Below are 23,807 nucleotides of genomic sequence, written 5' to 3'. Positions count from 1 at the left end.
TCTAGAAATATTGCAAGCATTATTTAAAGTAGTTAATATTTTTACAGCCTCGTGAATGCTAATCTCTGGGAAATCGCAGGTAGCAAATATAGTTTTAATTCTCAATTTTAGTTATCACAATCTGGAACTGTAAATTAATTTCAACACTATAAAAAGTAATAGAGACGTTTATTTTCCTAAGCAATCTGGCTTATTCAGCTGCAGACTAAATCTGAATTAACGGTTCTGATATGCTGAATACAAAATTAGTAATGATGTGAAACACAAACGACAACAGTACCTGCTGGAGGAGTTATGCTGGAGTCCAACTTTTTCTCATTAATAAACTTCATTACTATTTAAAAAATTATACTGAGCTTTCTAACTGGCACTTGAGTGCTCTCCTGGAGTCTTTTCTATAACAAATGACACCATCTGCAGTATTGTTATAGCCTAAACGTACTTCTTCCTTTGGGGATGCATTAAATGCAGGATTCTGACAATTGTCATATTTGCATAACCAAGAAGTAAACTAAGGTAAAAACTTAGGAAAGTCATGGGATGTGATGGCCAGCGTTCAGTCCAGGGAGGGAGGCGAAGTTACAAAGGCCTTAGTTTAGTCATCAGAAAATAGAAACAAAAGGGATCAGTGAGGAAACCACAACACTGCCTAGGAACAGAGTGTGATTCCAAGAAAATAGTGCTGTTCAAGAGCCATTGGTGTCAAAGAAGAGCTTTCTTCAATTATATGTTGAAGACTTGTTCATATACAGGAGTATTTTTGTAAGTCTACGTACAGGAGTGACATGGGAAGAGATGAAGCAGTGCAGAGACATGCAAGACTGAAAATAGGATCAAGAAGGAAATGAAGCAGCTTAGACCTACAAGAGGTCTATGAGCCTTGAGAAAAAGTAGCTGCCAGTATCTGATCCTGTTGTATATTAGCAAACAGCACTGTTACTGTTTACGACTGATCTCCCTAAGAAAGAAGGTATTGCCAAAGAAAGGTATTGTCTTTGTCTCCCTAACAGAAGCAACCCACAAATCCCTCCATCTACAAATCAGGTTCATCTACAAATTACAAGTTCATCAACAAACGAGCGTTACTGCAATGGCCAGACTATGCAGCTGATGATTTAATTACAGTTATGATGACTACATTCAAGTGAAGAGTCTGAGTATACTGATCCCTGTGAAAACCTTGCGGGGAAGATGGGATTGGCAGCTCCAGTGCTCCAAAGAACTCAACCCAGCCACGCTGCCTTCATGCCCAAAGTCACCTGAAAGCCCTCACAAACAGGAGTTGAATCACTCTGTACTCGTGGCATTAAACACAAGTCAAAGCAAATAGCAGAGCAGAAAAAAAAAAACAAAAACAAAAAAAAACACCTTCTCCAGGATTAATAATGAATATCTTTAACTTGAGAGCTTGCAGACAAATCTGTCCCATTGCTGGGGATGCTGAGGGACTACCCACCCCCCTCCTTCCCTCCCTCCCCACCCCCCCCTTGCCCCAACCCCAAGTAAACTGCTCTAATGCAAACCTTGCTTGAAAAATACATGGATGTTTTAGTGCAATTCCGCAGAAGGAGTGCCAGACATATCAGGTACGGCTGGTAAAGCAGTACATGGTGTGCTTCCTATGCTGATATCCCCCTTCCTTGGAGGACAGATGTCTTCCTGCCACTGCTTGCAGGGCTGAGAGAAGCGCACAGCTCCAGGCAACCACAAGCGATGCTGGAAGCCTTAAGAAACACTGGAGATTGCACTGATTAAAAACCAATGGTGTAATTTGACCGGGGACATTTAATTTTATTAAATGCCAAGCTGTGTACCAGCACAGACCAGAGTGCTTATGAATCAATAATTGTTGGCAGGTTCATTTTATTTCAAGTTGGGAACTGCCACAAAGTGACCATATTTCAGTTGATATCTTTAATTTGGTAAAAGAAAAAAACAAAAAAGGAACTAAGTTGTAGGGAATGGGGTGATGATAACCATGGCCATGATTTCATTTCACAGGTGCCTTTGAGTTATTTTATTGAGATGTTTTATATACAAGTTTTAAAGTACAAGGTGTGTTATCATTTTATTTCCTCGGAACCACTAATAAGCTGGAAAGCCAGCCAGGTATTTATAGAGGGATATATTTATAGAAGAAATCTTCCAGTGACTGCAGAGGGGGGAAAAATGGAGAAGCACACACCACTCCTAATGTAGAGAAATGACTGGGAGCTTGTACTTATGAATATAGTGCCATAGCTAAATTAGATAAATTATTATGGGCCCTAGATACCAATGTCTGCTGCTATATACTGCCTGCTGCAGAATCAGCCTTTTGATTTTTCTTCTCAGGGAGAGAAGGGAAAATGAAAAATGTATTACTCTTTTCATTACACAGCTTTCTATTTTCTGCTCCTTATATAGGCGCTTATGTCTGTATCTACATGTGCATAGATATGCACGCTTAGTTACCAGCTTTTATTTTTAATTTCCTTGCTACTGACTGCACTCATCTCCTGTATGTGTGGGAAATGCTGGTGCCCCAGTGCTGCTCCACCACCAGGTACCAGCGGGCAGCTCCACCTACACTGCTTTTGGACTGGTATATTTATTCTGAGAACGAAGCCTACTGCAGCTCCATAAAACCAAACCTTTTTCTTCAATAAATGCATGACTTAATGCAATAGACTTCAGTGTTTGCCAACCAGCACAACAGGCACAGAATAGAGCGCTTCTCTCTTACATGCTTAGATGTGGGGAGAAAGGACTGTGTATTAACCAGGAGAAAAAGGGATTCTTTGGGGAGTTTAGACTTTAGGAAGCTAATTCAAAAGCCACCTGTGACTCAGGAGCCCGGGAGAGTCTCTCTAATAGAGAGCATCTCCAATTAGAACAGTGTGGGTGCTCATAGATGTTCTCCAAGGAAGACATTTCTTGAGCCACAATGATTTTACTTTACAGATTTCACCACGTAACACATACACATAAATAGGTATAGCAATGCTGCCTTGTAAACCTCATGCTGAACAGATTACACAAAATAAGATTTAAAATGCTCCACTCCATACGTAATTCTGAGATTTCTTACAACTGCAAACGAGCATGAGACAGAATGGTGCACAAACTTCAGAACCATTCTTTTTGGAGGTATCAGAAAAACTTCCTTATTTCCAATAAAATTGAAGGAACATTATTACCCTGTAAGGCAGCATAAAGCTGCATGTGTGCACAGTGGAATGGGAGAGGGTGTAGGGAAGCAGATACTTTTCTCCCTATCAGCCACAGTTATGCAGAAGGAATCAAACCTGGAACTTCTTTCCCCCACTCTGCACCAAAGTCTGCCTCCTACTTCCTCTACTAGGAGCAGGAACACAAAAAAGTAGTTCCAGCTCAGCCAGAGGATGATTTTCATCAGCTCATTTTAGTCAATAAAGAATGGAGTCAATCACTCTTAGAAAACAGCACTTTGCAGTCCTTGTATACCAGGCCGGTACAATCACAGAATAAATCAATAACCACATTCATCAATGCAATGTAAACTGCTGATCTCTGTGGATAAATCGTACCAGTGTAAGAAGGCCCTCAAATAAATCCCAAACCCCCTCAAACTGCATAGGTCTTAAATCTGCTGAGGGCAAAGGGACACGTGAAAGATTTGCCATGTTTCTCTTTAAAATCTGGAAGATGTCTCATGAAATCCAAGGTGTGGTTTTCTTGGTATCTCACTCTTTGTGTCTCAGAGTTATTCCAATTCATTTTACAAGGACAGGATAAATCTATAGACACTATTCAGCACTGAAATATATTGGCATACATAGAATAGGTTAAGCAAAGAAATAATACCTGGCAGCATTATTAATATGACATTCTAATTGCTACAGGCACACACATTTTCAAGTACTAAGTGCTATGAACTGATAAAAAAAAAAAGTTCAGACTGAAAAAGCCTGAATGATTGAAGCCATTTAGAAGCCTTTATTGTACCATGCTGTCAAAATGTCCAGGTGACCTTTTCTACATGGTAAATTTAACCAAGAAAGATTTTATACACGCTGTTTTAATAGCAATGTTTCACCCCTCCCCTCCCCGTCTACCCCCCCCACCTCATAGTTTTGGGATTAGATAATGGTCACATCAAGAGAAATGCCACATCTTTGTACATGCTCTGAAGATGATTGGGTCATTACATGCCCAGTCTCTGCAACTTGCCTATGTTTTTAGGCAGAGAGATATTTCTGAAAGCATATGTACAAATGCATGAAAGCTATGCTGTTCTTCCATAACAATCCTTTGCTAGGTGGCAGCACTCCAGTAGTCCATTCTCAGTGGCAGAAGACAACACATATATCTGAGCTCAACAGAGCCACTCCTCAGGATAAACAATGCAAAGATGGTATTTCCATACTGCTCACACTTGGAAGATTTCACCACGTTTGTACCAACATTTCAACAGTCCACAGCAAATATTATACCTCAAACCACATTCACCCAAAGGCCATAGCGGAGCTGCATCTACATGAAGCAATGCAAGCTTCCAGACAACTGATATTTAAGATCACTGAGATGCACGGGACCGTACCTTGGACATGCAGATACAGAATGGAGGAAAGGCAGTAGGGATACTCCTTGTAGGGCAAGATTCTGGACAGCTTTTACCCAGGGAAGTGCAAAGAGCACATGGACACAAGTTCTCTTTCAAGACTAAATAGATAAAACCTGTGTCAGCATCCTCAGCCACCAGCCCAGCGCATGCCAAAGCCTCTCTGAGCAGATTAATTCTGGCTTCTGCACTGCAAATCGTTGTGGGAAATTCTCTGTGACTGCAGTACATTCAGATATTAATAAAATCTTTCTCTGCTTTTGCAATGTATTTATACATAAGTGTGATTTAGAGCTCTGTGTCAAGTCCTCTCTAGCACTGCATTCCAATGACCTGCAAAAAAACCAGGGTGTTTCTGCACATCAGGGTAATGCTGATTTAGGGGTTGGTACAATAGCACACATGGGCTATTTTATTTAGTTTCTTGGCATTCATATTCAGAAATTGCTCTATAAAGAATGGAGGAGGCATTAAAGAAAGTTTAAATGATCTTAAATCACAGTGAAACATTGCATTTGGAACCAACTGAAACATTTGGATAGACTCAAAATTGCTTTTTTTTTTTTTTTTTCCCCCAGGGACAAATGTTTTGTTGATGTATTAAATTTAAAATGAAAATCTCTGACTGTGACTGGTTTTAGTTTTTTGCTACTTTGCTTATGTCATCAAAATATAATAGATCTTACTTTTCCTGCTGTTGGAAATCTCAGTCTTGTCTTGGATTTGATCCTATGCTCTGAAATCTCGGAGGACAGCACCCAGCATTTCCAGTATGGGTCAAATAAGTGGGGCTGTGTTTGTCTTTCCCTTCTCTGTCATCTTCCTCTTGACTTCTAGTTTTAGGGAGTGCATATTCTTATTTTCAAATGTTTTCTACAACTGCGAGTAACAAAACTATTTTTGCAAGCTTTTTTCTCCCTCCTTCAGTCAACCAAACTCTTTTTATTTCAGCACCAGATGTCTTAATAACATTTTATAAAGATATAAGATGAAATCATTTAAGCTGGCTACCTGGCTTTTTCAACATCGTTCTGTAGATTGAGTCTAGTTTCATTTGGACACTTATTTTAGTGAAACAAAAAACAATGATAGGGAAGAAGAGAACATGGGCCTCCACAATTTAACAAACTTCATTCATTAAGAGAGAGTAGGGGGGTCACATTATTATTTAATGGCGTTCTTTTTAAGACTGCTTAGAAGCTGTGTTTTAAGGCATTCTCCTCTTGTTTGAGTTTCTCAACGCTAGGTAAATCTACTTTAGGAAGCACAGCAGCAGAACAAAATAGTGAATTAGATCAATTTAAGTTCTGTTTGCTGAAGTAAACATCTCCTAAGGGAAAGAATGAAAAGATTATTTGCTAGAGCTGCGTGTCTTGCTTGGTTTTAGTAGTTATGATGCCAAACACCTGACTCCCCCAGGCAGAGAGGGGAGCACTTGGCCACAACAGTGGAGCAGAGTCCTATGATAGGCACTGTCCATATGGTGGCTCATGGAAGAGCTAGGAAACAGAAGCTGTAACAATCACTGATTATTGCCTTGATTTTTCAAGGGTCCTTCCTGGGTAAATACATGTGCATATTCCTCAACTGGAAGTTGCTAGGTGGAATAGTTACTTGGTAATCCACTTACGTTCCAGCTCTAAGAAAGCCCAGCAAAAGAACAGCTTTATTCAAGTCAGCAATCTTCCAGTTCCTAGGGTTTTCCCTTGATTTAAAAAGGGGATTCTCCCACAGAAATAACAGAATAAGACAAACGTAGAAATTAGGAGGTCAAACACAGGGAAAGAGCCTGATTTGAAAATTACCTTTTAGAGAGAGAAAAACACCTTGCAAGGAAAATCAGTAATGCATGCAGAAATGAAAACAAATCTTAAGGAAATGTTTCCTTGTTTAGCTTCACTGCAAAGAAAAACAATCTTTGTTAGGGTATTAACAAGATTTCTAAATACCATATCCACTTCATTCTACACTCTTCTACTGAAAGCTGTGTTAAACCTCTTCCCAGTAACTCCTGCAATTAGTATCTTTGTAGAAATCTCAGAGGACAGGCTTCTAAAAGCAGCATTATATTTTTAGAACCTCCCTGTAATTAATCATCTATCAGTCCTCCTATATAGTTCTACACAACTGCTCTGCAGAAAGTATTTCCTTCCTTGAATGAAAAAAAATCTTTTTGTTTAAGCTTAGTGAAAGAATCACATTCATGTTATAAAATATAAGAGTTTAAGTTACATTTACTGAAAAAAAATAGCCCTTGCTTATTGGATGATAGAAAATCTGCATGCAGGCAAGCTGCAATGGTAGCAACAAGCTGCTGCTAGAAACCTGCTGGGATGGAATGATGCAAAAAGCTCTGTCAGAGCTCCACTGCAGTGGTCATCTTTTTGAAACACTACGTTAAATTCAGTATGAGGATAATTGAATATCACCAGATGCAAATAAAATTTGTTTATCCACAAAGAAGAAAAGCCCACGCTTCTACACTCAATTCTGTAGCCACAAGAACATGAAATACACTCTCCTGGCTTTGATAGCATCAACAGGAAAAGCAAATATTTAACAGAAAGTGCAATTCCTAGTGAAATACCTTGTCCTAGGGATTTAACAGCCTTTTCATCCGCTGGAGTACTTAAATCAAAACTGAACATCGTTTCATAATGCATGCTCTTGCTGCGTGTTTATTATTTATGGTTTTACTTTGTCAGAGCACGTGGAGTTCTCTCAGCACATCAGTAATGCCAGGCACCAAAATGTTGGTAACTTCCCATACAACTTCATGTTTTAAGGGCAATATCTATGAAGAAAGGTTGAAGGAGTTGGGCTTCTTTAGCTTAGAGAAAAGGCTCCAGGGAGACCTCACTGAGACCTTTCCGTACTTGAGGGAAGCTTATAAACAGGAGCAGAGCAACTCATTACACGGTCTGATAGCAATCGGCTTTGAGGGAATGGCTTTAAACTAAAAGAGGGGAAGTCTAGGTTAGATGGTAGGAAGAAATGTTTCACTCAGATCTGCGGGCATCCCATCTCTGGAGGAGCCCAAGACCACGGATGAAACCCAAGGCAGCCTGAGCTGAGGGGGGCAGCCACAGCAACAGATTGGAACTTGGTGATGCTTAAGATCCCTTCTAACTTAAGCTATTCCATGATTAAGACTCTTGCTTCCATCTTAGCCTCCATACCAAATCTTTTATCAAGCTTTTTAGAAGATTATCATGCACAGGTTAAAGCATATTCTTCTGCTCATTCATGTGCATACACCCTGCCATCTCCCTTTGAGCCCTTCTTTTTTTTCAGAAGTATTGGGGTAGGGAAGGAATTGGATTAGTTTGTTGTTGCAAATGGTTACAAAGATGAGACAACACATTTGTCAGTAACGAAAACAGACTTCAGAATGTAGTGGGAAGGATGAGAAGTCCCCTAGTAGTGATGTGAGATAACATCACTTCTACAGGATGTTGTTAAAGCTGACAGCAATGTGACTTGATGTTTTGAGCTCTATCTATTCACTTGAAAGTCATGCTCACTCTGGTGTTTAATTTGACATTCTAGTAACTCAATAGATTGAAGGGCTTAATTAGATGCTTTTATTTATATTTCAAGATGATGAAAATCAGTGTTCTTCTCATTTACCTTCACACCCATACCAGAGATGAATCTACACTTTCAACCTACGGCAAAGAACAATACCAGCTGAAGAATAACTAAACATGATAGAAGACAGATATGTTTTAATCTCCCCTTAAAAAAAGTTGTTGATCAGAACAGCCTTTGCATCAAACAACCTTTTAAAGTGTATATCTCAAATCATAAAAGGTTCTGCCTTGTCCAAACCTGATTCAAGGCTTGCTGGTACCATTGAAACTCTCTTAAATTCAAAGGTTTGGGGTTGATCCACATACCTCCTTTTAACACGGCGTATCTTTTCAGAAGAAAACAATAAAGCACTGTTCTGCTCATAAAGAAGCAAAATTGCTTTTAACAGGGTCTTAGAAACACCAGCCAAAGCATACACAGGTAAGCCAACAGCCACATACAGAAAAAAAGAACTGCACTGACCCAGTTGGTGAAAGGGATCCCTATGTAGGCAGCACATCTCCTCAGGAAGCAGCCTAAGTCCAAGAGATGCTCTCCTTCCAACAGTGGCCCTTATCTGAGCCCAGGGGGCCTCTACCCTTCTGGTTAAGTGGGGGTACAGGTGCAAACAATTTGCCTGTGTTGTCTGGGCCAGGCACACCCCTTCACCAGGTGTTCAATTACCAGTCGAAGCCCTGAACTAACAGTTCCCCTACAAATATACTTCACAAAATGCATTCTATAGTGGTTCCTGTAATACCCAAAGTAAACAACTAACTGTTATTTATTTGAAATGTTTTTGGTGGTTTTTATTTAGAGGTTACATTGAAGAACGTGAGATAATTAATATCCACATCACAAGCAATTTCAAGTCTCTTCTCAGTTTCCTCCTGGTGCAAATCTTCCACATCTACCATCCCATTAAGTTGGAGTTTCAGTAAGAATTAGTAAAAAAAAAAATTGAGATCACTCTTTTCACAATTTCAAGTTATATTTGGTACCTATGTATCTACGAATTTCAAAGCTTATATTTTTAAATTAATGCATTATTAATATTTACATTTCCTTATATGTGTACAATCTCTGTCTCCCCCCCATCCCCACTATTTTTCTTTACAGGAAATTTTGGTTGTGATAAAGTATTAAGATAGAATCTACAGGTAGTTCGATTTTTAGAGTCCATTGCTTCATTCACGAAGGAAAAGAGTATATAAGAACAAAACTCAAGAGTAGGATCCCAGATGTCAACATATGCAGTTCTCTTGGAGACAATTTTATTCCTCCGGAGCTTAAACCTATAAAGATATAAGCATAAAAATAAGGAAATTTCTATCCAAAAACATTTTCCTATGCAGTCTAGCCTAACAATCTTCTTTTTAAAAATATCTGCAAAATAAAATATCCAAAAGATGGCTTCTTCTTACTCACTTTCAAGTTGTAGCTGCAATTCTAGGGAGTTTTGAATGGCCTTCCCATGCCTGCACATAGATATCTGCTTGCAGGAGGGTTTGGGTTGGTAAATTCTAACTCAGGGTTCCATTCTGCATGAATAATAAGAGCAGAGCCTGGGCACCTGAGCTAGCTGTGGAGTGCAGCTGAGGAGATCTACCTCGGTGTATGCAGCAGCTCCAGATCAGATTAAATCCTGCAATGTATACAAAAGCTGCAGAGTTGAATTCAGTAAGAAAGCTTACGTCTCTGAAAAGCATTACAGGTAAGGTCACATCTAGGTGTTGTGAAGCAGTTTCTCTACTACTGAACATGGGAAAACTGGAGACTAATCTACGTTTGCCCAGTACTACAAAGGGAGGTCAACAGTGGTAGCAAAAACTCTGTTAATCCTTTTTAGAGGCACACAGATTTCTTACTACACACTGATATTCAGAGAAAGGAAATACAATCTCATGTACTTGATATTTTTGGGATCCTAATTTCTTCGCTGCTGCTGCCATCCCCACCATCACTGATGGTTCTTATTTCTATGAGATAACCTTCTTCAAATGGCACCAGGAGTTCAGCTGAAGTGTTGTTTGTCTCCAGTATATGAGCTTTGCTGTGTCTGTTTTGTCTGTACAAAATCTAAACAAAAAAGGATTAGGGAACAGAGGTTACTCGATTACTTCAAGTTTTATGTTGTTCTTTACACAGCTGAGAAATGAAAGGACAGAAGTTTAGACAGTAGCATCTGGGTTTCCACTTAGAAAGCGCGTTTGTGCAATTAAATATGATGGACCCAGTGCCTGCCTGCACTAATTTATCTCTGGGACAAGGTGTGGAGCAGCCCTGAGACCACATGCCCTGGGGAGATGGAGATCCTACAAACTGGACCTTCTAGAAAGCCTTTCTTCTTCATTAGCACTCTTGACAAACTTTTTACACAGTTATGATGAAAAGAGCAATTGAAGAGCAAAGCAGAAGGAGAAATTGAGTTAATGGAGATTGTATGGAAAATACTGTGTTGAGAACTTAAAGCACTTCTCTCCACAACGAAATATAACAGGCAGTTATAACCGAGAAGCAGATATGTTAGGCACAAGGGAAAAGAGCTTAAAAGTCTGATTTTAATGTCTTCCCCAGTATGTGGGGCTATTCAAGCACACTGACTAGGCTGTAAGAGGATGTGGTATCAAGAATAATTACAAGGTAGAATATTTTTTCTGTCCTTTTCCTCCCTCCCTCCTTCACAGACACTTAAATGCTGAGCAACACAAGGATCTTGATCCTGACAACCTTTCTCCATTTAAGTGCTCTCCACAGCCATTCTGATCACTTTTCGGGTCTTTCAGAAAGTCTTTGGGGGTTAGAGACACTGCAAACAAACTTTAAACTAAACGTTCCTGTCCTTAAAAAGCAGATTTATAGAACTGTTTTTTACTTCACCCACATTGATCTTTATGTGAGTGCCTTCCATTCTATTTTCAAAGTTATGATTATGAATCGTCAGAGTAAGGACTTTTAAACATATTTTATAACATCTCTTTAATTTTTAAGAGGCTGTTCTCTATTTCTTACAGGCGTGTGAAACTCCTTCAATGCAAGAACATTATACAAGTAACATTACAAGGGAAAAAGAAGAAGAGGAGCCCAGTAATGGGAATAGAAAACTTTCGTGTTGGAATAAAGACGTCCAAATCCAAATGAGATATTCTTCCATGCATTATATAAATGTCAGCCAACCATCCCAGTGACTCCATAAAATTCACCTTTTCATGAGTAATGAAGTCACATTCCAACAACTCACTTTTTTCACCTCTACTAAAAACAACACGTATGATTAACAAGATAAAGCAATGACTTACTTTGTATCCTAGCACCTCTGATTCATTCTCCATTGTTTTCACGTGTTCCCAATTCAAGCAGATTTTGGAATTTGTCAGTTTCCATGCGATATTTGCTGGAGGTTGACTGGGAGCTTTAAAAAAAAGAAAAAGAAAGAAAAGAAAAGATGATGATAATCACAAGATACAACTTTATATTACATAAACGCGAGATACAACTTCATATTAATTTGCATAGTGTAATTGAATGAGACTCTGACATGGAAGTAGCAAATGCATGGGTGATTCAAGTCTGAAAGAGTGAAAAATATTTTCCAATTCATCATTGCTCTCTTATTAGTCAGAATACAGATCTATTCATAGCACAGAACCACTTACTGTGTGTTCATTTTGGAAATTAGGCAAAGCCTGACAGTGCCTGACAGTTCAAGTTACATTTGATAGATTTTATTTAAGTATTATGTTGTTCCTATCTATCTTTAAATGGACTACAGAATGTTTTGCTGTATGGATTTCAGAAAAAAAGTTGAAACTAGGAGCAGAATACAAAAGGCTCGATTTTCATCGGCCATGAGAATAGGCTACAAAGAGTTACACATTAAAGTCTCCATGTGATCCATCATGAAACGTTGCAGATTTTATAAATTCTCAGTATAATAGGCCGAGGGTAGATTTTCAAAGGTTTTTCATGCCTAAATGCCAGGACTTTGAAAATTTGCCTACGAGTGACAGAAATCGAATCCTGTGTGAACGTGTGAAGTTGAAACTGTGCCTTTGAACTGGCTGTCTCAGATTTACATCATCTCCATCTCCATGGTGTGCTCCCCAAATCCGGCCTGGGAGGAGAGTGCCAGGGGTGTCAGAGGAAGTAAGGATTTGAAAATAATTGAGAACAGAGAGGAGAGATCTGGAGAATGGGCTTCTGGTTTGTAAGGGTCCCAGACCTGACTTTAAAATGTTAAACTTCTGGGATTCTTCACTCCCTACAATTCCTACATACTGATGGTTAGCATGCATAACTCAGAAGGTACTGCAGACTTGGTAATACTCCATCATCTGTTTATTTCCCACACAGAGAAAATGAATCAATGCCATCTGTTGTTATGTATTTATCTACTTCTGGACTGTGGGAAAGTTTAATCCACCTCACTGTCTGGAAAAGGAGGTGTTACTGGGTCACTCAGGTGAATCTAAGCAAATGTCCTTCCATGAACAGTAAGTCCATACTGGATAAAGATTCCTTTTATTTTGAGCGCATTCACATGCATAAAACCACAAATCTACTTAAATTTTGTTTGAAACTTCTTTGCTGCTTTCATAAAATGTTTTAGGTAAGGAATTTGGACATAAAACATGCATAAGATATAAAGGATGTCAAATTTTTAATTGATTGGGTACTTCGAAAACGGACACCCTCAAATATGGGTGAATATCATCTTACTCAAAATCTTTTAACATAACACTTAAAACCATCTAAATTCCCAAGCTTTAGGTTGGAAAAAACACCATTGGGTGACTTCCTAAGCTGAATTATCCTGTTTACATCTACAGTCAAGGACCAGAATAGGCAGTAATGGATAGCCCTTTCCCAACCCACAGTGATACGCATAAACAAGAACATTGTGAACAGCTCCTTAGATTTAAGATGACCAGTCCTTTCCACAACTAACTTCTTACCAACTTTATCAAGAACATTCGATAATCTTAAGTAAATCAAGCTAATGAAGTTACTTATGTTTTAGGAAACCCTTGCAGGCTTTTTGAGTTGAAGTTTAGACTTGCAAAGTTTTTCTAATATGTATCTCTGTTGAAATATGCATTAGTAATTAAAAAGCAGTGAAATATATATAACCATGTTATATATATATGTTATAACCATGATGACATGTAAATAAAATAAGCAGAAGAGGTGAGCCTTCTAACTCTTCCTTGGGGAGCATATTCATCATTTCTACTTTCCTAAGCAGTAAACTTACACCATGAGATCAACTTAGACATTGAACTGATATTAGATGTTCCAATCAGAAGTGCACCTATTTGGCTAAAGGCCCATTGTACTTTTAAGTTTTGCTTAGTCTATTCAATAATGCCACCTATAGAACACTAGGAATCTTTGGCAATGAGTGTGAAGACAGAGCTATTTGCTTGAAGCCAAAGCTCCTGATGTAGATGTGTATCGTTACATGCTCTTGATGCACTGTCTCTTCTCATATTGAAAATGCCTGAAATCAAAATTTTAATACATGTTTTTAAGTATTAAATAGGTTGTTTTGACTTTAATTTTTAAATGAACTATTAGCACCATCCTGAGTTTGAGAGAAGATGAAATCAATGTAAATCAAAATCAAATTTGTCCTGTTTTTGTTTTGCTTCTTGACTGATGTGTCTTTATCTTTTCTTTCATACAAGTATACATACAAATACAGAGAATCATTTCCAGAGATGAGTCCATTTCACATTGTCTGTCAGAAAAGCCTTCCTTGGAATTTTACAAAATATTTTCTTTGGCTTTATTTTGGCTTATGCTATCTACATTAAATTTTATCATGAACTCATTTAAGTAGTTAGCTCCTGTCCAGCACTTTAAAGTAATAACCTAGAGTAATACATGGATAAGAGGACAAATGAGGAGAGACAGAAGATTCCTTTTTTGTGCAAAAAAGTGCTGATAAATTGGGAAAACATAGTCCACTGAAAGTATAAAAAAAGTAGGGCATGTAGATTAGCAAGATTTCCTGTTTTATGACTATTTTGCTGTTAGTGAGCATTTCCTTTACAAGTTCTATCCTGCAGAACAGCACTCCTGTATTATCTCAGAGGATGGCCTCATGAAAGCCTACATTTCACGTAGCTTTTATTCTCACAAGTAGAAAAGCATATGTTTTTGCTTCTAAAATTACAGGGAATTTAAGCAGCTACTGATTAAATAGTATTTAAGTGAATGTGTCACATACGTTCCCCTCTGCATGGCACAATTTAGAGGACCCCAGAAATATCTGGAGAATTTAATAGTTTCCTTAAAAGAAAAAAATAAAAAAATAAAAAAATAGAAGCCACAATCCCATACCCAAATCTACAGTTTGACCTGTGGAACATCTTTCCTTAATGGACTTTGAATCTCTTCTGAAATTTCCTGAAAGCAAGTGACACACTGTTGCATTTGAAAAGAAGATCCTTCCTAATTGTTGCTACTGCTGTAGGAACAAAAATGCCCGTGTTATCTAGTTTTGCAAGTGTAGAGAATTACCTGAGCACATAAGCAGGATAGGGTAAAAGAAATAACCTCAGGGCTGATTTCAGTCTCTGAGAACTGTAGCTTCCACTGAGACAGCGCTGAACACCAATCTAAACACTACATTAGCATCTTGCATACCAGAATCTGAACAAACTAACTCAACGTTCACCACAAAATTAGGAACCAAGAGACAGAAAAGTTTCTCAGTCACAGACTTCACTGCTTAATTTTATGTAGAAATTTGGGATCCCATTTTCCCTGATACTGCAACATTTAGCAAGCTGGGTCATGGTAAGCTGAAAATGTCACTATTCCACCTGGGAGCCTGCAACATTTGTTGTAAGAAATTGAATACTCACGTGACTTTTTAGTGGTGACATTTACCGGGGCGCTGGAGGGCCCCATCCCTGCTGTGTTGTAAGCCCGAACTGTTGCAAAATACACTGTGTTAGCTTTTAGGCCTGTGATATTTTGGGCTGTTATGTTCCCATTGACTCTGACTTTACCAGCTGTGCTTTCCTTGGGATCATCTGTCCAATATAAAACCTGAAAAGCCAAAACAAAGACAAGGCATTTCATTGTTTTAAATCAAGTACTGGTTTGGCTGGCAAGTAGACAAGCTGCCAGTGAAGATTTCAAGGAGTACTGGATTTTTCATATACAAAACTAGCAGGAAATAAAACCAAGCATGAATATTTATAGAGAAGAAATAAAATTTTAGAAACAGAATACAAATTAAGAAAGCAAATGAAATCCTTATAGAAGTCCAAAAGGAAAACCTTGATAACATAAGATATTTTAAAAGCTTTTTGGTTTTAAAGTTTGAACAGATTAAAGAAAAAATTTTTTAAAAGATACAAAGAAACACTTATCTACATCATCTAAGAGGATTTTAATTATTTTGTATCCTGTCTAATTTTCTGTCTGTAACAGCCATTAGACATTCTTTGTTTTTAATGAATATTTGATTTGGAAGGTTTGGGCATTGCTGCTCGTTGTAAACAGGAGCAAGAAGCTCAAAGCCCTTCAAACACACTGCAGCAGAAGCTTTGGTTAGTAATAACGTGCATTCTCTTCTGCAAGGAATGATGGAGGTCATGTGCATGTCTGCTAAATATCAGCTTCCCCCATCATGCTCAGGCAGTACTAAAGCTGTGTAAGAGGAGGGAGGATCAACCTTGTTTTGTGGAATCAAGAACCAGCACAAGTCCTTGTACAGTGGCCATCACAAATGATTAATCTTGAGGTTTTAATTTACATTACAAAAGGGCTGGGTGAGAACTGCAGTCCTGGTCTGTAAATGCTTGTGATTATCTCAGGTGAAATGCTGTTAATGAGAGTCAGGTGAAGAGCTGCATTATCTGCTGACTTGGCAGCAAGGGAAGAAGAACCAGAATACCAATGTAGCTGGGGAAGGGATATCTGCAAAGTGCCCAATCCCAGCCCCAACCCCCATCCCACTCCAACAACAACAACAACAACAACAGCAGCAGCAGCTGCTACCACCTCACCTCATAGCCCAGCACCCTGCCTGTGTGCCTGTTCCATGCAATGGGCTGCCAGGAGACCTCCACCTCTGCTGCCGAGATGCTCAGTGCTGAAGTGTCTCCTGGTGCTATCTGTGGCTCTGGATCACGAGAGAAAAGGCAGCAAGTGGAACATTTGTAGCATCAAAAGGGCGTTGCATCAGAAAATTAGAGAGATTCAAGAAAAAGTCAAGACTTCTTTGGTGGAAGCAGCACGGAGAGCATTGGGAAACCTGGGGTGAATTCAAGAATTTTGCTGCCCGTTTATTGTAGAACAGTAGCAAAACTGTAATTTTCCAAAATTAGTCATAACCTCTAAACTGGGACAGATTTTTGGAGATCGTATGTACTGAATGGTCTGGGCTCTCTATAGATAAAATGTTCTGAAAAGTCTCCTGCTTTTTCTCATCCTGCTCGGTGGGAGCTTTTGAGACAAGTGTATTGAAACATGCCATCTACTTAAAGTAACTCTGAAAATCTTTTCCTTGCCTTTGTTCCCTCCAAATTCCCATCCTCTGTCCCGTGTCTCCTGAGAATCTGCCATGAGCAGCTTTGAACAGATTTCTTACCTCCCCTATAGAGACCTGCATTATCACACCTGGGACCTACAGGCTGTAGACAACCACTACTAATAAGAGTGACACACTTTACCATCTTCTCCAGAGTAGACAGTGGATATGGAGCTCAGGGTCCCTTCTCCTTCATTGTTGTAGACGCCAACTTTCACTTCAAAAGGAGACAGAGGTGGAATGCTTTCATTCCTATAAACATATTTACTTGCTTCTAAGGGAGCCACGGCTGCTTTTGTCCACGTTGTTGAGCCAAGAGGACGAAACATAACAATATAGCCAAAACCTTCTCCATTTTGTAGTTCTTCTGGCACTGGCTGTAGTGACAGGGCAGTCAGTCAATAAGCATTTGCAAGTATACACTGTTTTAATTGAATCTTCATTTTCTCAGAATATTTTAGGAGTATTGATTCAGTTGACTGTGCCTTAGAGAAGATAATAATGTTTGCTCCATCAGTCAATGTAATATTGAAATAAAAATCAAAATAATAAATCTATTGAGGCAATCAATTTAGAAACAAAAGATCTGATCAGCTCCATTAAAGTTATTCTCTTTCAGGCATGAAGTTTTCAAAATTAAAAGCAATTCACTCAGCACAGTTTATAGCTGAAATTCTTCCCCCAAGGGGCATAGGAACACTAACTTTAAATGATTTTAAAAGGAGGAAAGAGATGGGAAAGGAGCAAACGTATGTAGAGGCACATGTCAGCTGTATAATTGCTTGTGCATGTGTAGAGCACATATATTTTCTTAGAACAAGGGAGAGTTTGGAGTGCACGGAGGTTTTCTTATTTAAGTTTGTTTAGAACAGAAATGTTATTGCAAGCTAACATGACAAAATTAATGTTTCTATTAATAAAATCTCATGTCAAGATATGTATTAATGACTCACACCTAACAGGCAATTCCATCAAGACTGTATCCAGAATGAACACTTCTATTTTCTTGAGAAAAAGAAGTACTTCTGTGCTGGCTTTTCAAAGCAAGAGAACATTTGTAAAACAAGAAAAGAACAGCAGTACATGGAGAAAGGAAGTTTTGCCAGCAAAATTCAATTTAATTTGGATGCTTTCATCAAAGCAAGGTGCCCAGAAAAACAGTCATGAAAAATGGTACAAAGGGCAGAACTGCTGCCCCTGAAGTGGGTTCTGGCTCCTCCACCAGGAGTGCTACTGGTGTGAGAAGATGGGAGGGAAAAATCGGGGAAACATCAGTCGATTTCAGAGCACTGAATTTATTTATTTCTTCATAAATTACTTTTAGTGTGATAGTAAGATCGTCAGATTATAAAACCCTGATCTGACATGCTTAACAAATGTTGTCATCTCTTAAGTGTTTTACAGGCATTAATTCATCGATCTTTCCCCTTCTACTTCGTATCCAGACCCAAGAGAGTTAAACGCGAGGGCTGAGGGTGCAGTGGGGATTGATAAGAGCTCAAGCTACTTTCTAGAGCATTTATTTTGTTTTTGAGGCTCCTGTGACCTCAGATTTAATCAGAATGTTTAGTGAGTTCATCAGAGAAAGCCAGAGTCATATTCAGTGTTGTTTGCTTATTAATTAATATTTTTTTCCGACTATTTTTCAGGGCACGCCACGGAGTCCAACAGGATAATTTGATCGAGATCTCTCAGGCTGTTTTTCAATTTTCACATTCTGCTCCCAAAGAACAGACTGGTGGAGGAGAAGATGAAACACAACAGAGAATGATGCACATGGAGGAAAACTCAGTTCAGTAAAAGCCAAGTTTCGCTGCTTGGAGAATGGAAAGGGGAAAGCATGGCACTGTTATTTATCTTGTGGAGATTTCGGATTTCATTTTTTTCCTCTGTCTCTTCCCTTCTTCTCACATTGGTTAAATGGGAAAGTTATCAGCATACAGGACAACACAGGTAGATCACTCAGCAGATGAAAAACATCATTTTTAGGATTAATTAATTTCATTTCCTTTCCTGTAAACTATGGACACAAGGTTGGCCTTTCTTTTGAAAAATAATGAAGTCAAGGAAAATAACCTTTTTTTTTTTCAATGAATACACATTTTCCATGACTTACGAAGGGAACATGGTAGTTTTGAAGCCATGGCCCCAGTTGAGAATTAATTGAAGACCATGTGCAGCTCAAGACACACAACTTAAAGTAATTCATTAAAGTAATGAAAAACACAGAGGTTGTATATTGGTTGTTGGCCAATTCATCAGGCTGGAGAAGGAGAGCAATGTCCTTCTTTCTGCACTCCACTCACTCACTGCAACTTGTAGGATGGGACCAACAGTTCTGAAATTGTATATTCTCTCCTCTTGCTAGAGTGCTGGAGAATTAAAGGGTTCATCTCCTTTAACACATAATAGGATATGCCTTGTCAGCACAGTGCTCCAGAATGAAAAACATGTAAACAAAAGTATGAAAAACGTTAATGCAGAAAATGGCCAAGCAGATTAGTGTGTTAAGCACCTCCTGTACAATGGAGATAAGAGGGTTATACAGACTTCTAAACATCTTTATAACATGCTTCTTAAGCTGTTTATTTTTATAAATGGTTCACTATAACACAGAAAACTTGCTGTGTATCTTACAGACTGTTTCCTCTCCATATGCAGGATGAATCTCAGGCTCAGTCCAAGCCAATAGCTGAAAGGCTCTGAATTTCAGCAGTGCTGTGATTGTGCCCATAGAATCCCCCATCAGACAGCTTAGGTTAATTGAGTTACCAATTACCTCCCATGTGATGACCAGCTCAGAGCGGCTCCCTCCTCCTCCGCTGACGTTCGTTGGTGCCACTGTGGGAACTGGAGGACAAAAAACACCAGGGCTGCAACAGCCACCACTGCTGGGGGTCTCCTCTACTCCAAGAATAAAGCTTTCCTCCCAGCTCCTCTCACATGCAGCTACTCAGCCATTCAACATGTGCAACAAGGGCTGCATTCTATTACAGTGCATTTTATGTGAACCGAAGTCATGTTTGCACATTTTCAGGTTTCTAAGGCTGAAGCCACAGATGTATTTGATACATGAGTACCCTGTTCAAAAAATTAATTAAAGAAGCTAGTAGCATCAAGTATTTGACATTATTATGCCTCATCAACTAATTGGCAAAATGCTGTTCCATTCAGACTGTAGCTGCAACACTACTGATTTACTAATTGTGCATTTGTTCAGTAAACATGTTGTTGGAGCAATATATTAATTTTTTTTAATTGGCTGCATGCTTTCCTTAGGAAATTCAAAACTCGTAACTTGCTGTTCTCCTTCTGCCAGGATTGTAAGAAACCCAATGTGCAGTGATTTGAGCCTGATTTCCCCAGTGGTGCTCCAAGTATGTGGCTGCATAGGTCCATGGGTGAGGTCAAACATGTTGCTGTTTATGCTGAGGAGACTTTCATTTGTCTAATGGCTCTTGGTGGAGAGGCCAAGAAAGTATTTCTTGCCTCTTACTCCATATCTCAATACACATACCTCATCAGCCTATAAACATTTCTGCTTTCTGGACACTGAACTGTGATGTGATGGATGGGATTTACACAGAGCAGCTTTGTTCCTATAGTATAATTTGCAATAAATTTACTTGTAAGGATGATGTCATGCTGTTTTTCTGCTACTGGAGATGTATTACAAAAAAGGACAGCTGCACAACTTATAGTGGCAAAAACCCCCATGAGAGGGCAGTTATATTGTTTGCCACCTCCAAACCTTTGCTATTATTTCCTGATGTTTCAAGATTGTTCTTACCTTCAGTCAGCTTCCACTGCCTAAAAATGGTGCCGAGATGAGGCCAAAACTTTTTCAGCAGCTCTGGCAAGTTTTGCCATGACTGCCCACCCTTCCCCATGTTTTCCTTCTGGTGTTAAGCACAGCTACGGGAGGAGCAATAAAGGCAACAGCTCTTCACATTCCCAGAAAGGGGGTGAACTGGCTGCCTCTTCTTGGCTGAAACCCCCATCTAAATCTTTACCTGACTTAATTCTCTCTAGAAAAGTAGAGATTTTAAGGTGATTTTGTTGTGTAGTCAGAAAAGGGAGTGAAGTGCAAATGGAACTTCGTTTGGGAGTTTAGTGCAGGTGTTCCGTTTTGTCATTCACAATCCATGTCTTTGTGCACATCAGAGATAAATAACTTAAGACTGAAAAGAACATTAAAGGAGAAAAAAATAACAAAATGGACATTCAAGACTACTGCTTTGCTTTTTCACGAGTCAGCTTAGACAAATTCAGTTCATGTGTTAAATGTGTTCAGCACTTACTACCTTTGCATGGGAAAAAAATGGATACTAGTGCTCAGCAGAGCCTCAGCCGGGCCACAGGTGAGAAACAGATGAAAAATTACAGTTGAGTGCACCAAAAGAGCCTCGATTAATTCTCTGCTCCATCTTAATGGAACAAACATTGGCTCATTTGCACCCTCAGCTCCACTAATGCTTAGATTCTAGCTGGCAAAATAGCCACTGTAACAGCAAAGTTGAAATTCTCCCTTCACTGCTGGTCTTTTGCTCTCCACACAGGGGTGCTGCGTGTAGTTTCCTATTCTATTAAAAAATTGAAGTGTTACTCCTACTGCACAGAGATGGTTAGAGGCAGAGCAATGGACAGCAGTGAACAGATTCAGTAAAGGAGAGCTGATGTGAGTCTTTCTGTTCCCTTTGCCCAGCTTCAGCTTGCACTAAACTGTAAGGAAATAATGCTCCTTTATGCCATGATAAATAATAGTAATTTTATTGTTTTTTTCTCTTTCTATTCCCAGCCTTGTGAATCCTCCCAATAAAACTGATGAGAGCTGTTAGTGATTGCATAGGTGGTTTGGAACACCACACTTCACAAAGCCCCAAGGCAGCATAAGCAAGAAAGACCCTCTCAAGACTAATTTTGACTCCATGATCAATCGTGTGCTGGAAAGCATATATCTGTGATGCTCTGTGGGGAAATACAGAAAATTTAGCCTCTTCCTCTCTGCAGCTTTTCTTTAGCCTTCCGTTTCCACACTGTCCTTATTTCTCCCACGTGAAAGCTTCCTGGGGTTCTCCAGAGGGAGGAAGGTTTGTGCCATTTGGGCACACATCCCCTCTCCACCTGAGCACAGGATTGGTCCCTGCTGCAGGCTGAGAGCTCTCCAGCCCTGAGCTGGTGAGCAGCTTGCAACCCTCTGCATTGCCATACTGGCCAGGTGGTCCTGACTGCTAATGAGCCTCATTTGATTTCTCCCTCTGCACCTGGCAAGCAGACAAAATCTATCAAAATTGGTGTTCTAACGTTCAAATAGTTTTTTCTGGCACCAGTACTCAGAAGAATCTTTTACTTCAACAATAGGAAAAAAAAAGCCCTTTTCTTATTAGATTTAAATCAACTGATTTAATACATTTTGAAGTAATTCTGCTGTGGGAAAAATATGGCAGATAGACAAATAAAGTGGTGGGTATTCTGAGAAATAGATAGATCTGCCTCTCCAAGACTGTATGTGTTTAAATTGCTCCAAAAGAAATGCCTCCTATTTCTTTTTATGGAAAATAAAACAGCTGCAAAGAGCACAATAAGACTACTTGATAGAGCAACATCTCACTTTCTTTTTTCTTCAAGACAATCACTGCCTCTAGCTATGTATTTTTGCTCATGATGAACATGAGTTTGCACGCACTTATCAAAATCTGCACCAGAAGAGGTGACCACTGTCACCACTGCTCAAACACACCACCCACCCTTCACTGTGGTCACATCCTCTGTTTGTCTCCATAAATGTTCAGCAAGCATTAAGGAATGTCAATGAGTGTCATTTTTTCCGCACTTCACAGACCTTTGCTTCAATACACACTGTTCTGTCAGACTGCCCCTCTGCTGCCATCTGCCACCTGGCAATAAAATGTAACGGAATACTGGTGGAAAGGTTCAACCTCTGCTGCCATACCACTAACATCTGCCTCTGATGTCATGGAGCAACGTAATAAAACAGAAGGCATTACTTTTGGAGCACCTCTCGCATTTTCTACTATATAATCTATTAAATTTTGAGTTCAGTCCTGAAATGCAGCTTGCCAAGCTTCAGCACATGGAAAATGAGATAAAAAGACAGGAGAAAGTGGATTGTAAAAGCTGCTTCTACTTCACTGCTCTCCATGCTACAGGTGTTGATTTTATGGGTGGGAGAGAGCTGATATGCAGGGGGCTGAGAGAAACATAAAACAAAGCAAAGGTTTGAGCTTCAAATAAATTGTACCAAACAGAGAAGGTTAAAGGACTGACAGTGTTGGTCATTCAAGAATGAGCTTTCTTCCCATGTGGTTCCAAGTCCCAGAAGATAAATGTGTAAAGGTTAGACAGACTGATAGGAAAGATCCTGTCCTGGAGTCAGTAGAAGCTATTAGCCTCACTGGGCTTTGGATGTTGTAATTTATTTTCTCCAGTTAAAGCCAATATCCTGTCCCCACTGATGTTCAGATATCAAGCAGCCTAAGCAGCAAAGGCTTTATGTGCTCGTGCTAGGGTATGCCAGAGAGCTGGCTTTATCATTTTTTGTTCAAGTCTCTGAGCAGAGTATAAGTACAGTTATAATAGGAGGAAAACAGAAGTTGCTCCACAATTGCTTCAATGAAAGCTTGCATTCAGGCATGGGCATTAGACACACTTGGGGATGTGTAAAAGCACGGCCCAGCTCTGGCCTTTATTGCTGGCTCAGGTGATCTTGTAGCTGGAAAGAAATGCACGTGGTATCTAAGGCATGTCCAAGCATCACTAGCATCAGCATTGCAAGTCAAGGAGACTTAAGAGCCACAAATTGGTAAAACACCAAAGAGGTATTTAAGAAACTCTGAGTAGAGAGGCTTTGCTTCCACAAACCTCTCACAATAGCAAACGGGCAGTGTGCCTGTGGTGAAAAACCTAGGAGAAACCAGGGACTTACCTGCTGCTTTGGTTTTCAGTAGAGCTGATGGCTTGCTCGGCTCCCCAGTTCCAACACTGTTGCTGGCAACCACACGGAACTCATACTCAACCCAAGGGCTTAAGTCAACCACTGTTGCTTTGTGAGTCCTACCATTGAGGACTTCAGGAACTAAAATA

The 23,807-nt window shown here is 39.4% G+C and overlaps 2 protein-coding genes across 2 annotated transcripts in view; one reads left to right on the top strand and one right to left on the bottom strand.

Annotated features, from left to right (window-relative positions):
* CNTN6 (contactin 6) overlaps positions 1-23,807 on the bottom strand; it is an 86,968-nt gene that overhangs the window by 5,611 nt on the left and 57,550 nt on the right. The window contains exons 13-20 of the mRNA XM_052679014.1: positions 23,650-23,799; positions 19,483-19,553; positions 16,846-17,080; positions 16,180-16,295; positions 15,028-15,214; positions 11,455-11,567; positions 10,066-10,234; positions 8,639-9,450 (exon numbers count right to left, since the gene is read on the bottom strand). Coding sequence (XP_052534974.1) covers positions 9,347-9,450; positions 10,066-10,234; positions 11,455-11,567; positions 15,028-15,214; positions 16,180-16,295; positions 16,846-17,080; positions 19,483-19,553; positions 23,650-23,799 — 1,145 coding nt within the window. The 3' untranslated portion in view covers positions 8,639-9,346. The remainder of the gene's footprint in view (positions 1-8,638; positions 9,451-10,065; positions 10,235-11,454; positions 11,568-15,027; positions 15,215-16,179; positions 16,296-16,845; positions 17,081-19,482; positions 19,554-23,649; positions 23,800-23,807) is intronic.
* SHQ1 (SHQ1, H/ACA ribonucleoprotein assembly factor) overlaps positions 20,261-23,807 on the top strand; it is a 1,172,872-nt gene continuing 1,169,325 nt past the window's right edge. The window contains exon 1 of the mRNA XM_052679016.1: positions 20,261-20,267. The gene's annotated coding sequence lies outside the window, so the exon portion shown is untranslated. The remainder of the gene's footprint in view (positions 20,268-23,807) is intronic.

The sequence above is a fragment of the Tympanuchus pallidicinctus genome, unplaced genomic scaffold (genome assembly GCF_026119805.1).
Source record: "Tympanuchus pallidicinctus isolate F22 unplaced genomic scaffold, pur_lepc_1.0 scaffold17, whole genome shotgun sequence".
NCBI classification, from domain to species: domain Eukaryota; kingdom Metazoa; phylum Chordata; class Aves; order Galliformes; family Phasianidae; genus Tympanuchus; species Tympanuchus pallidicinctus.
Note: the sequence above shows the minus strand (reverse complement) of the source record. Positions and strands in the feature narration are given on the sequence as shown.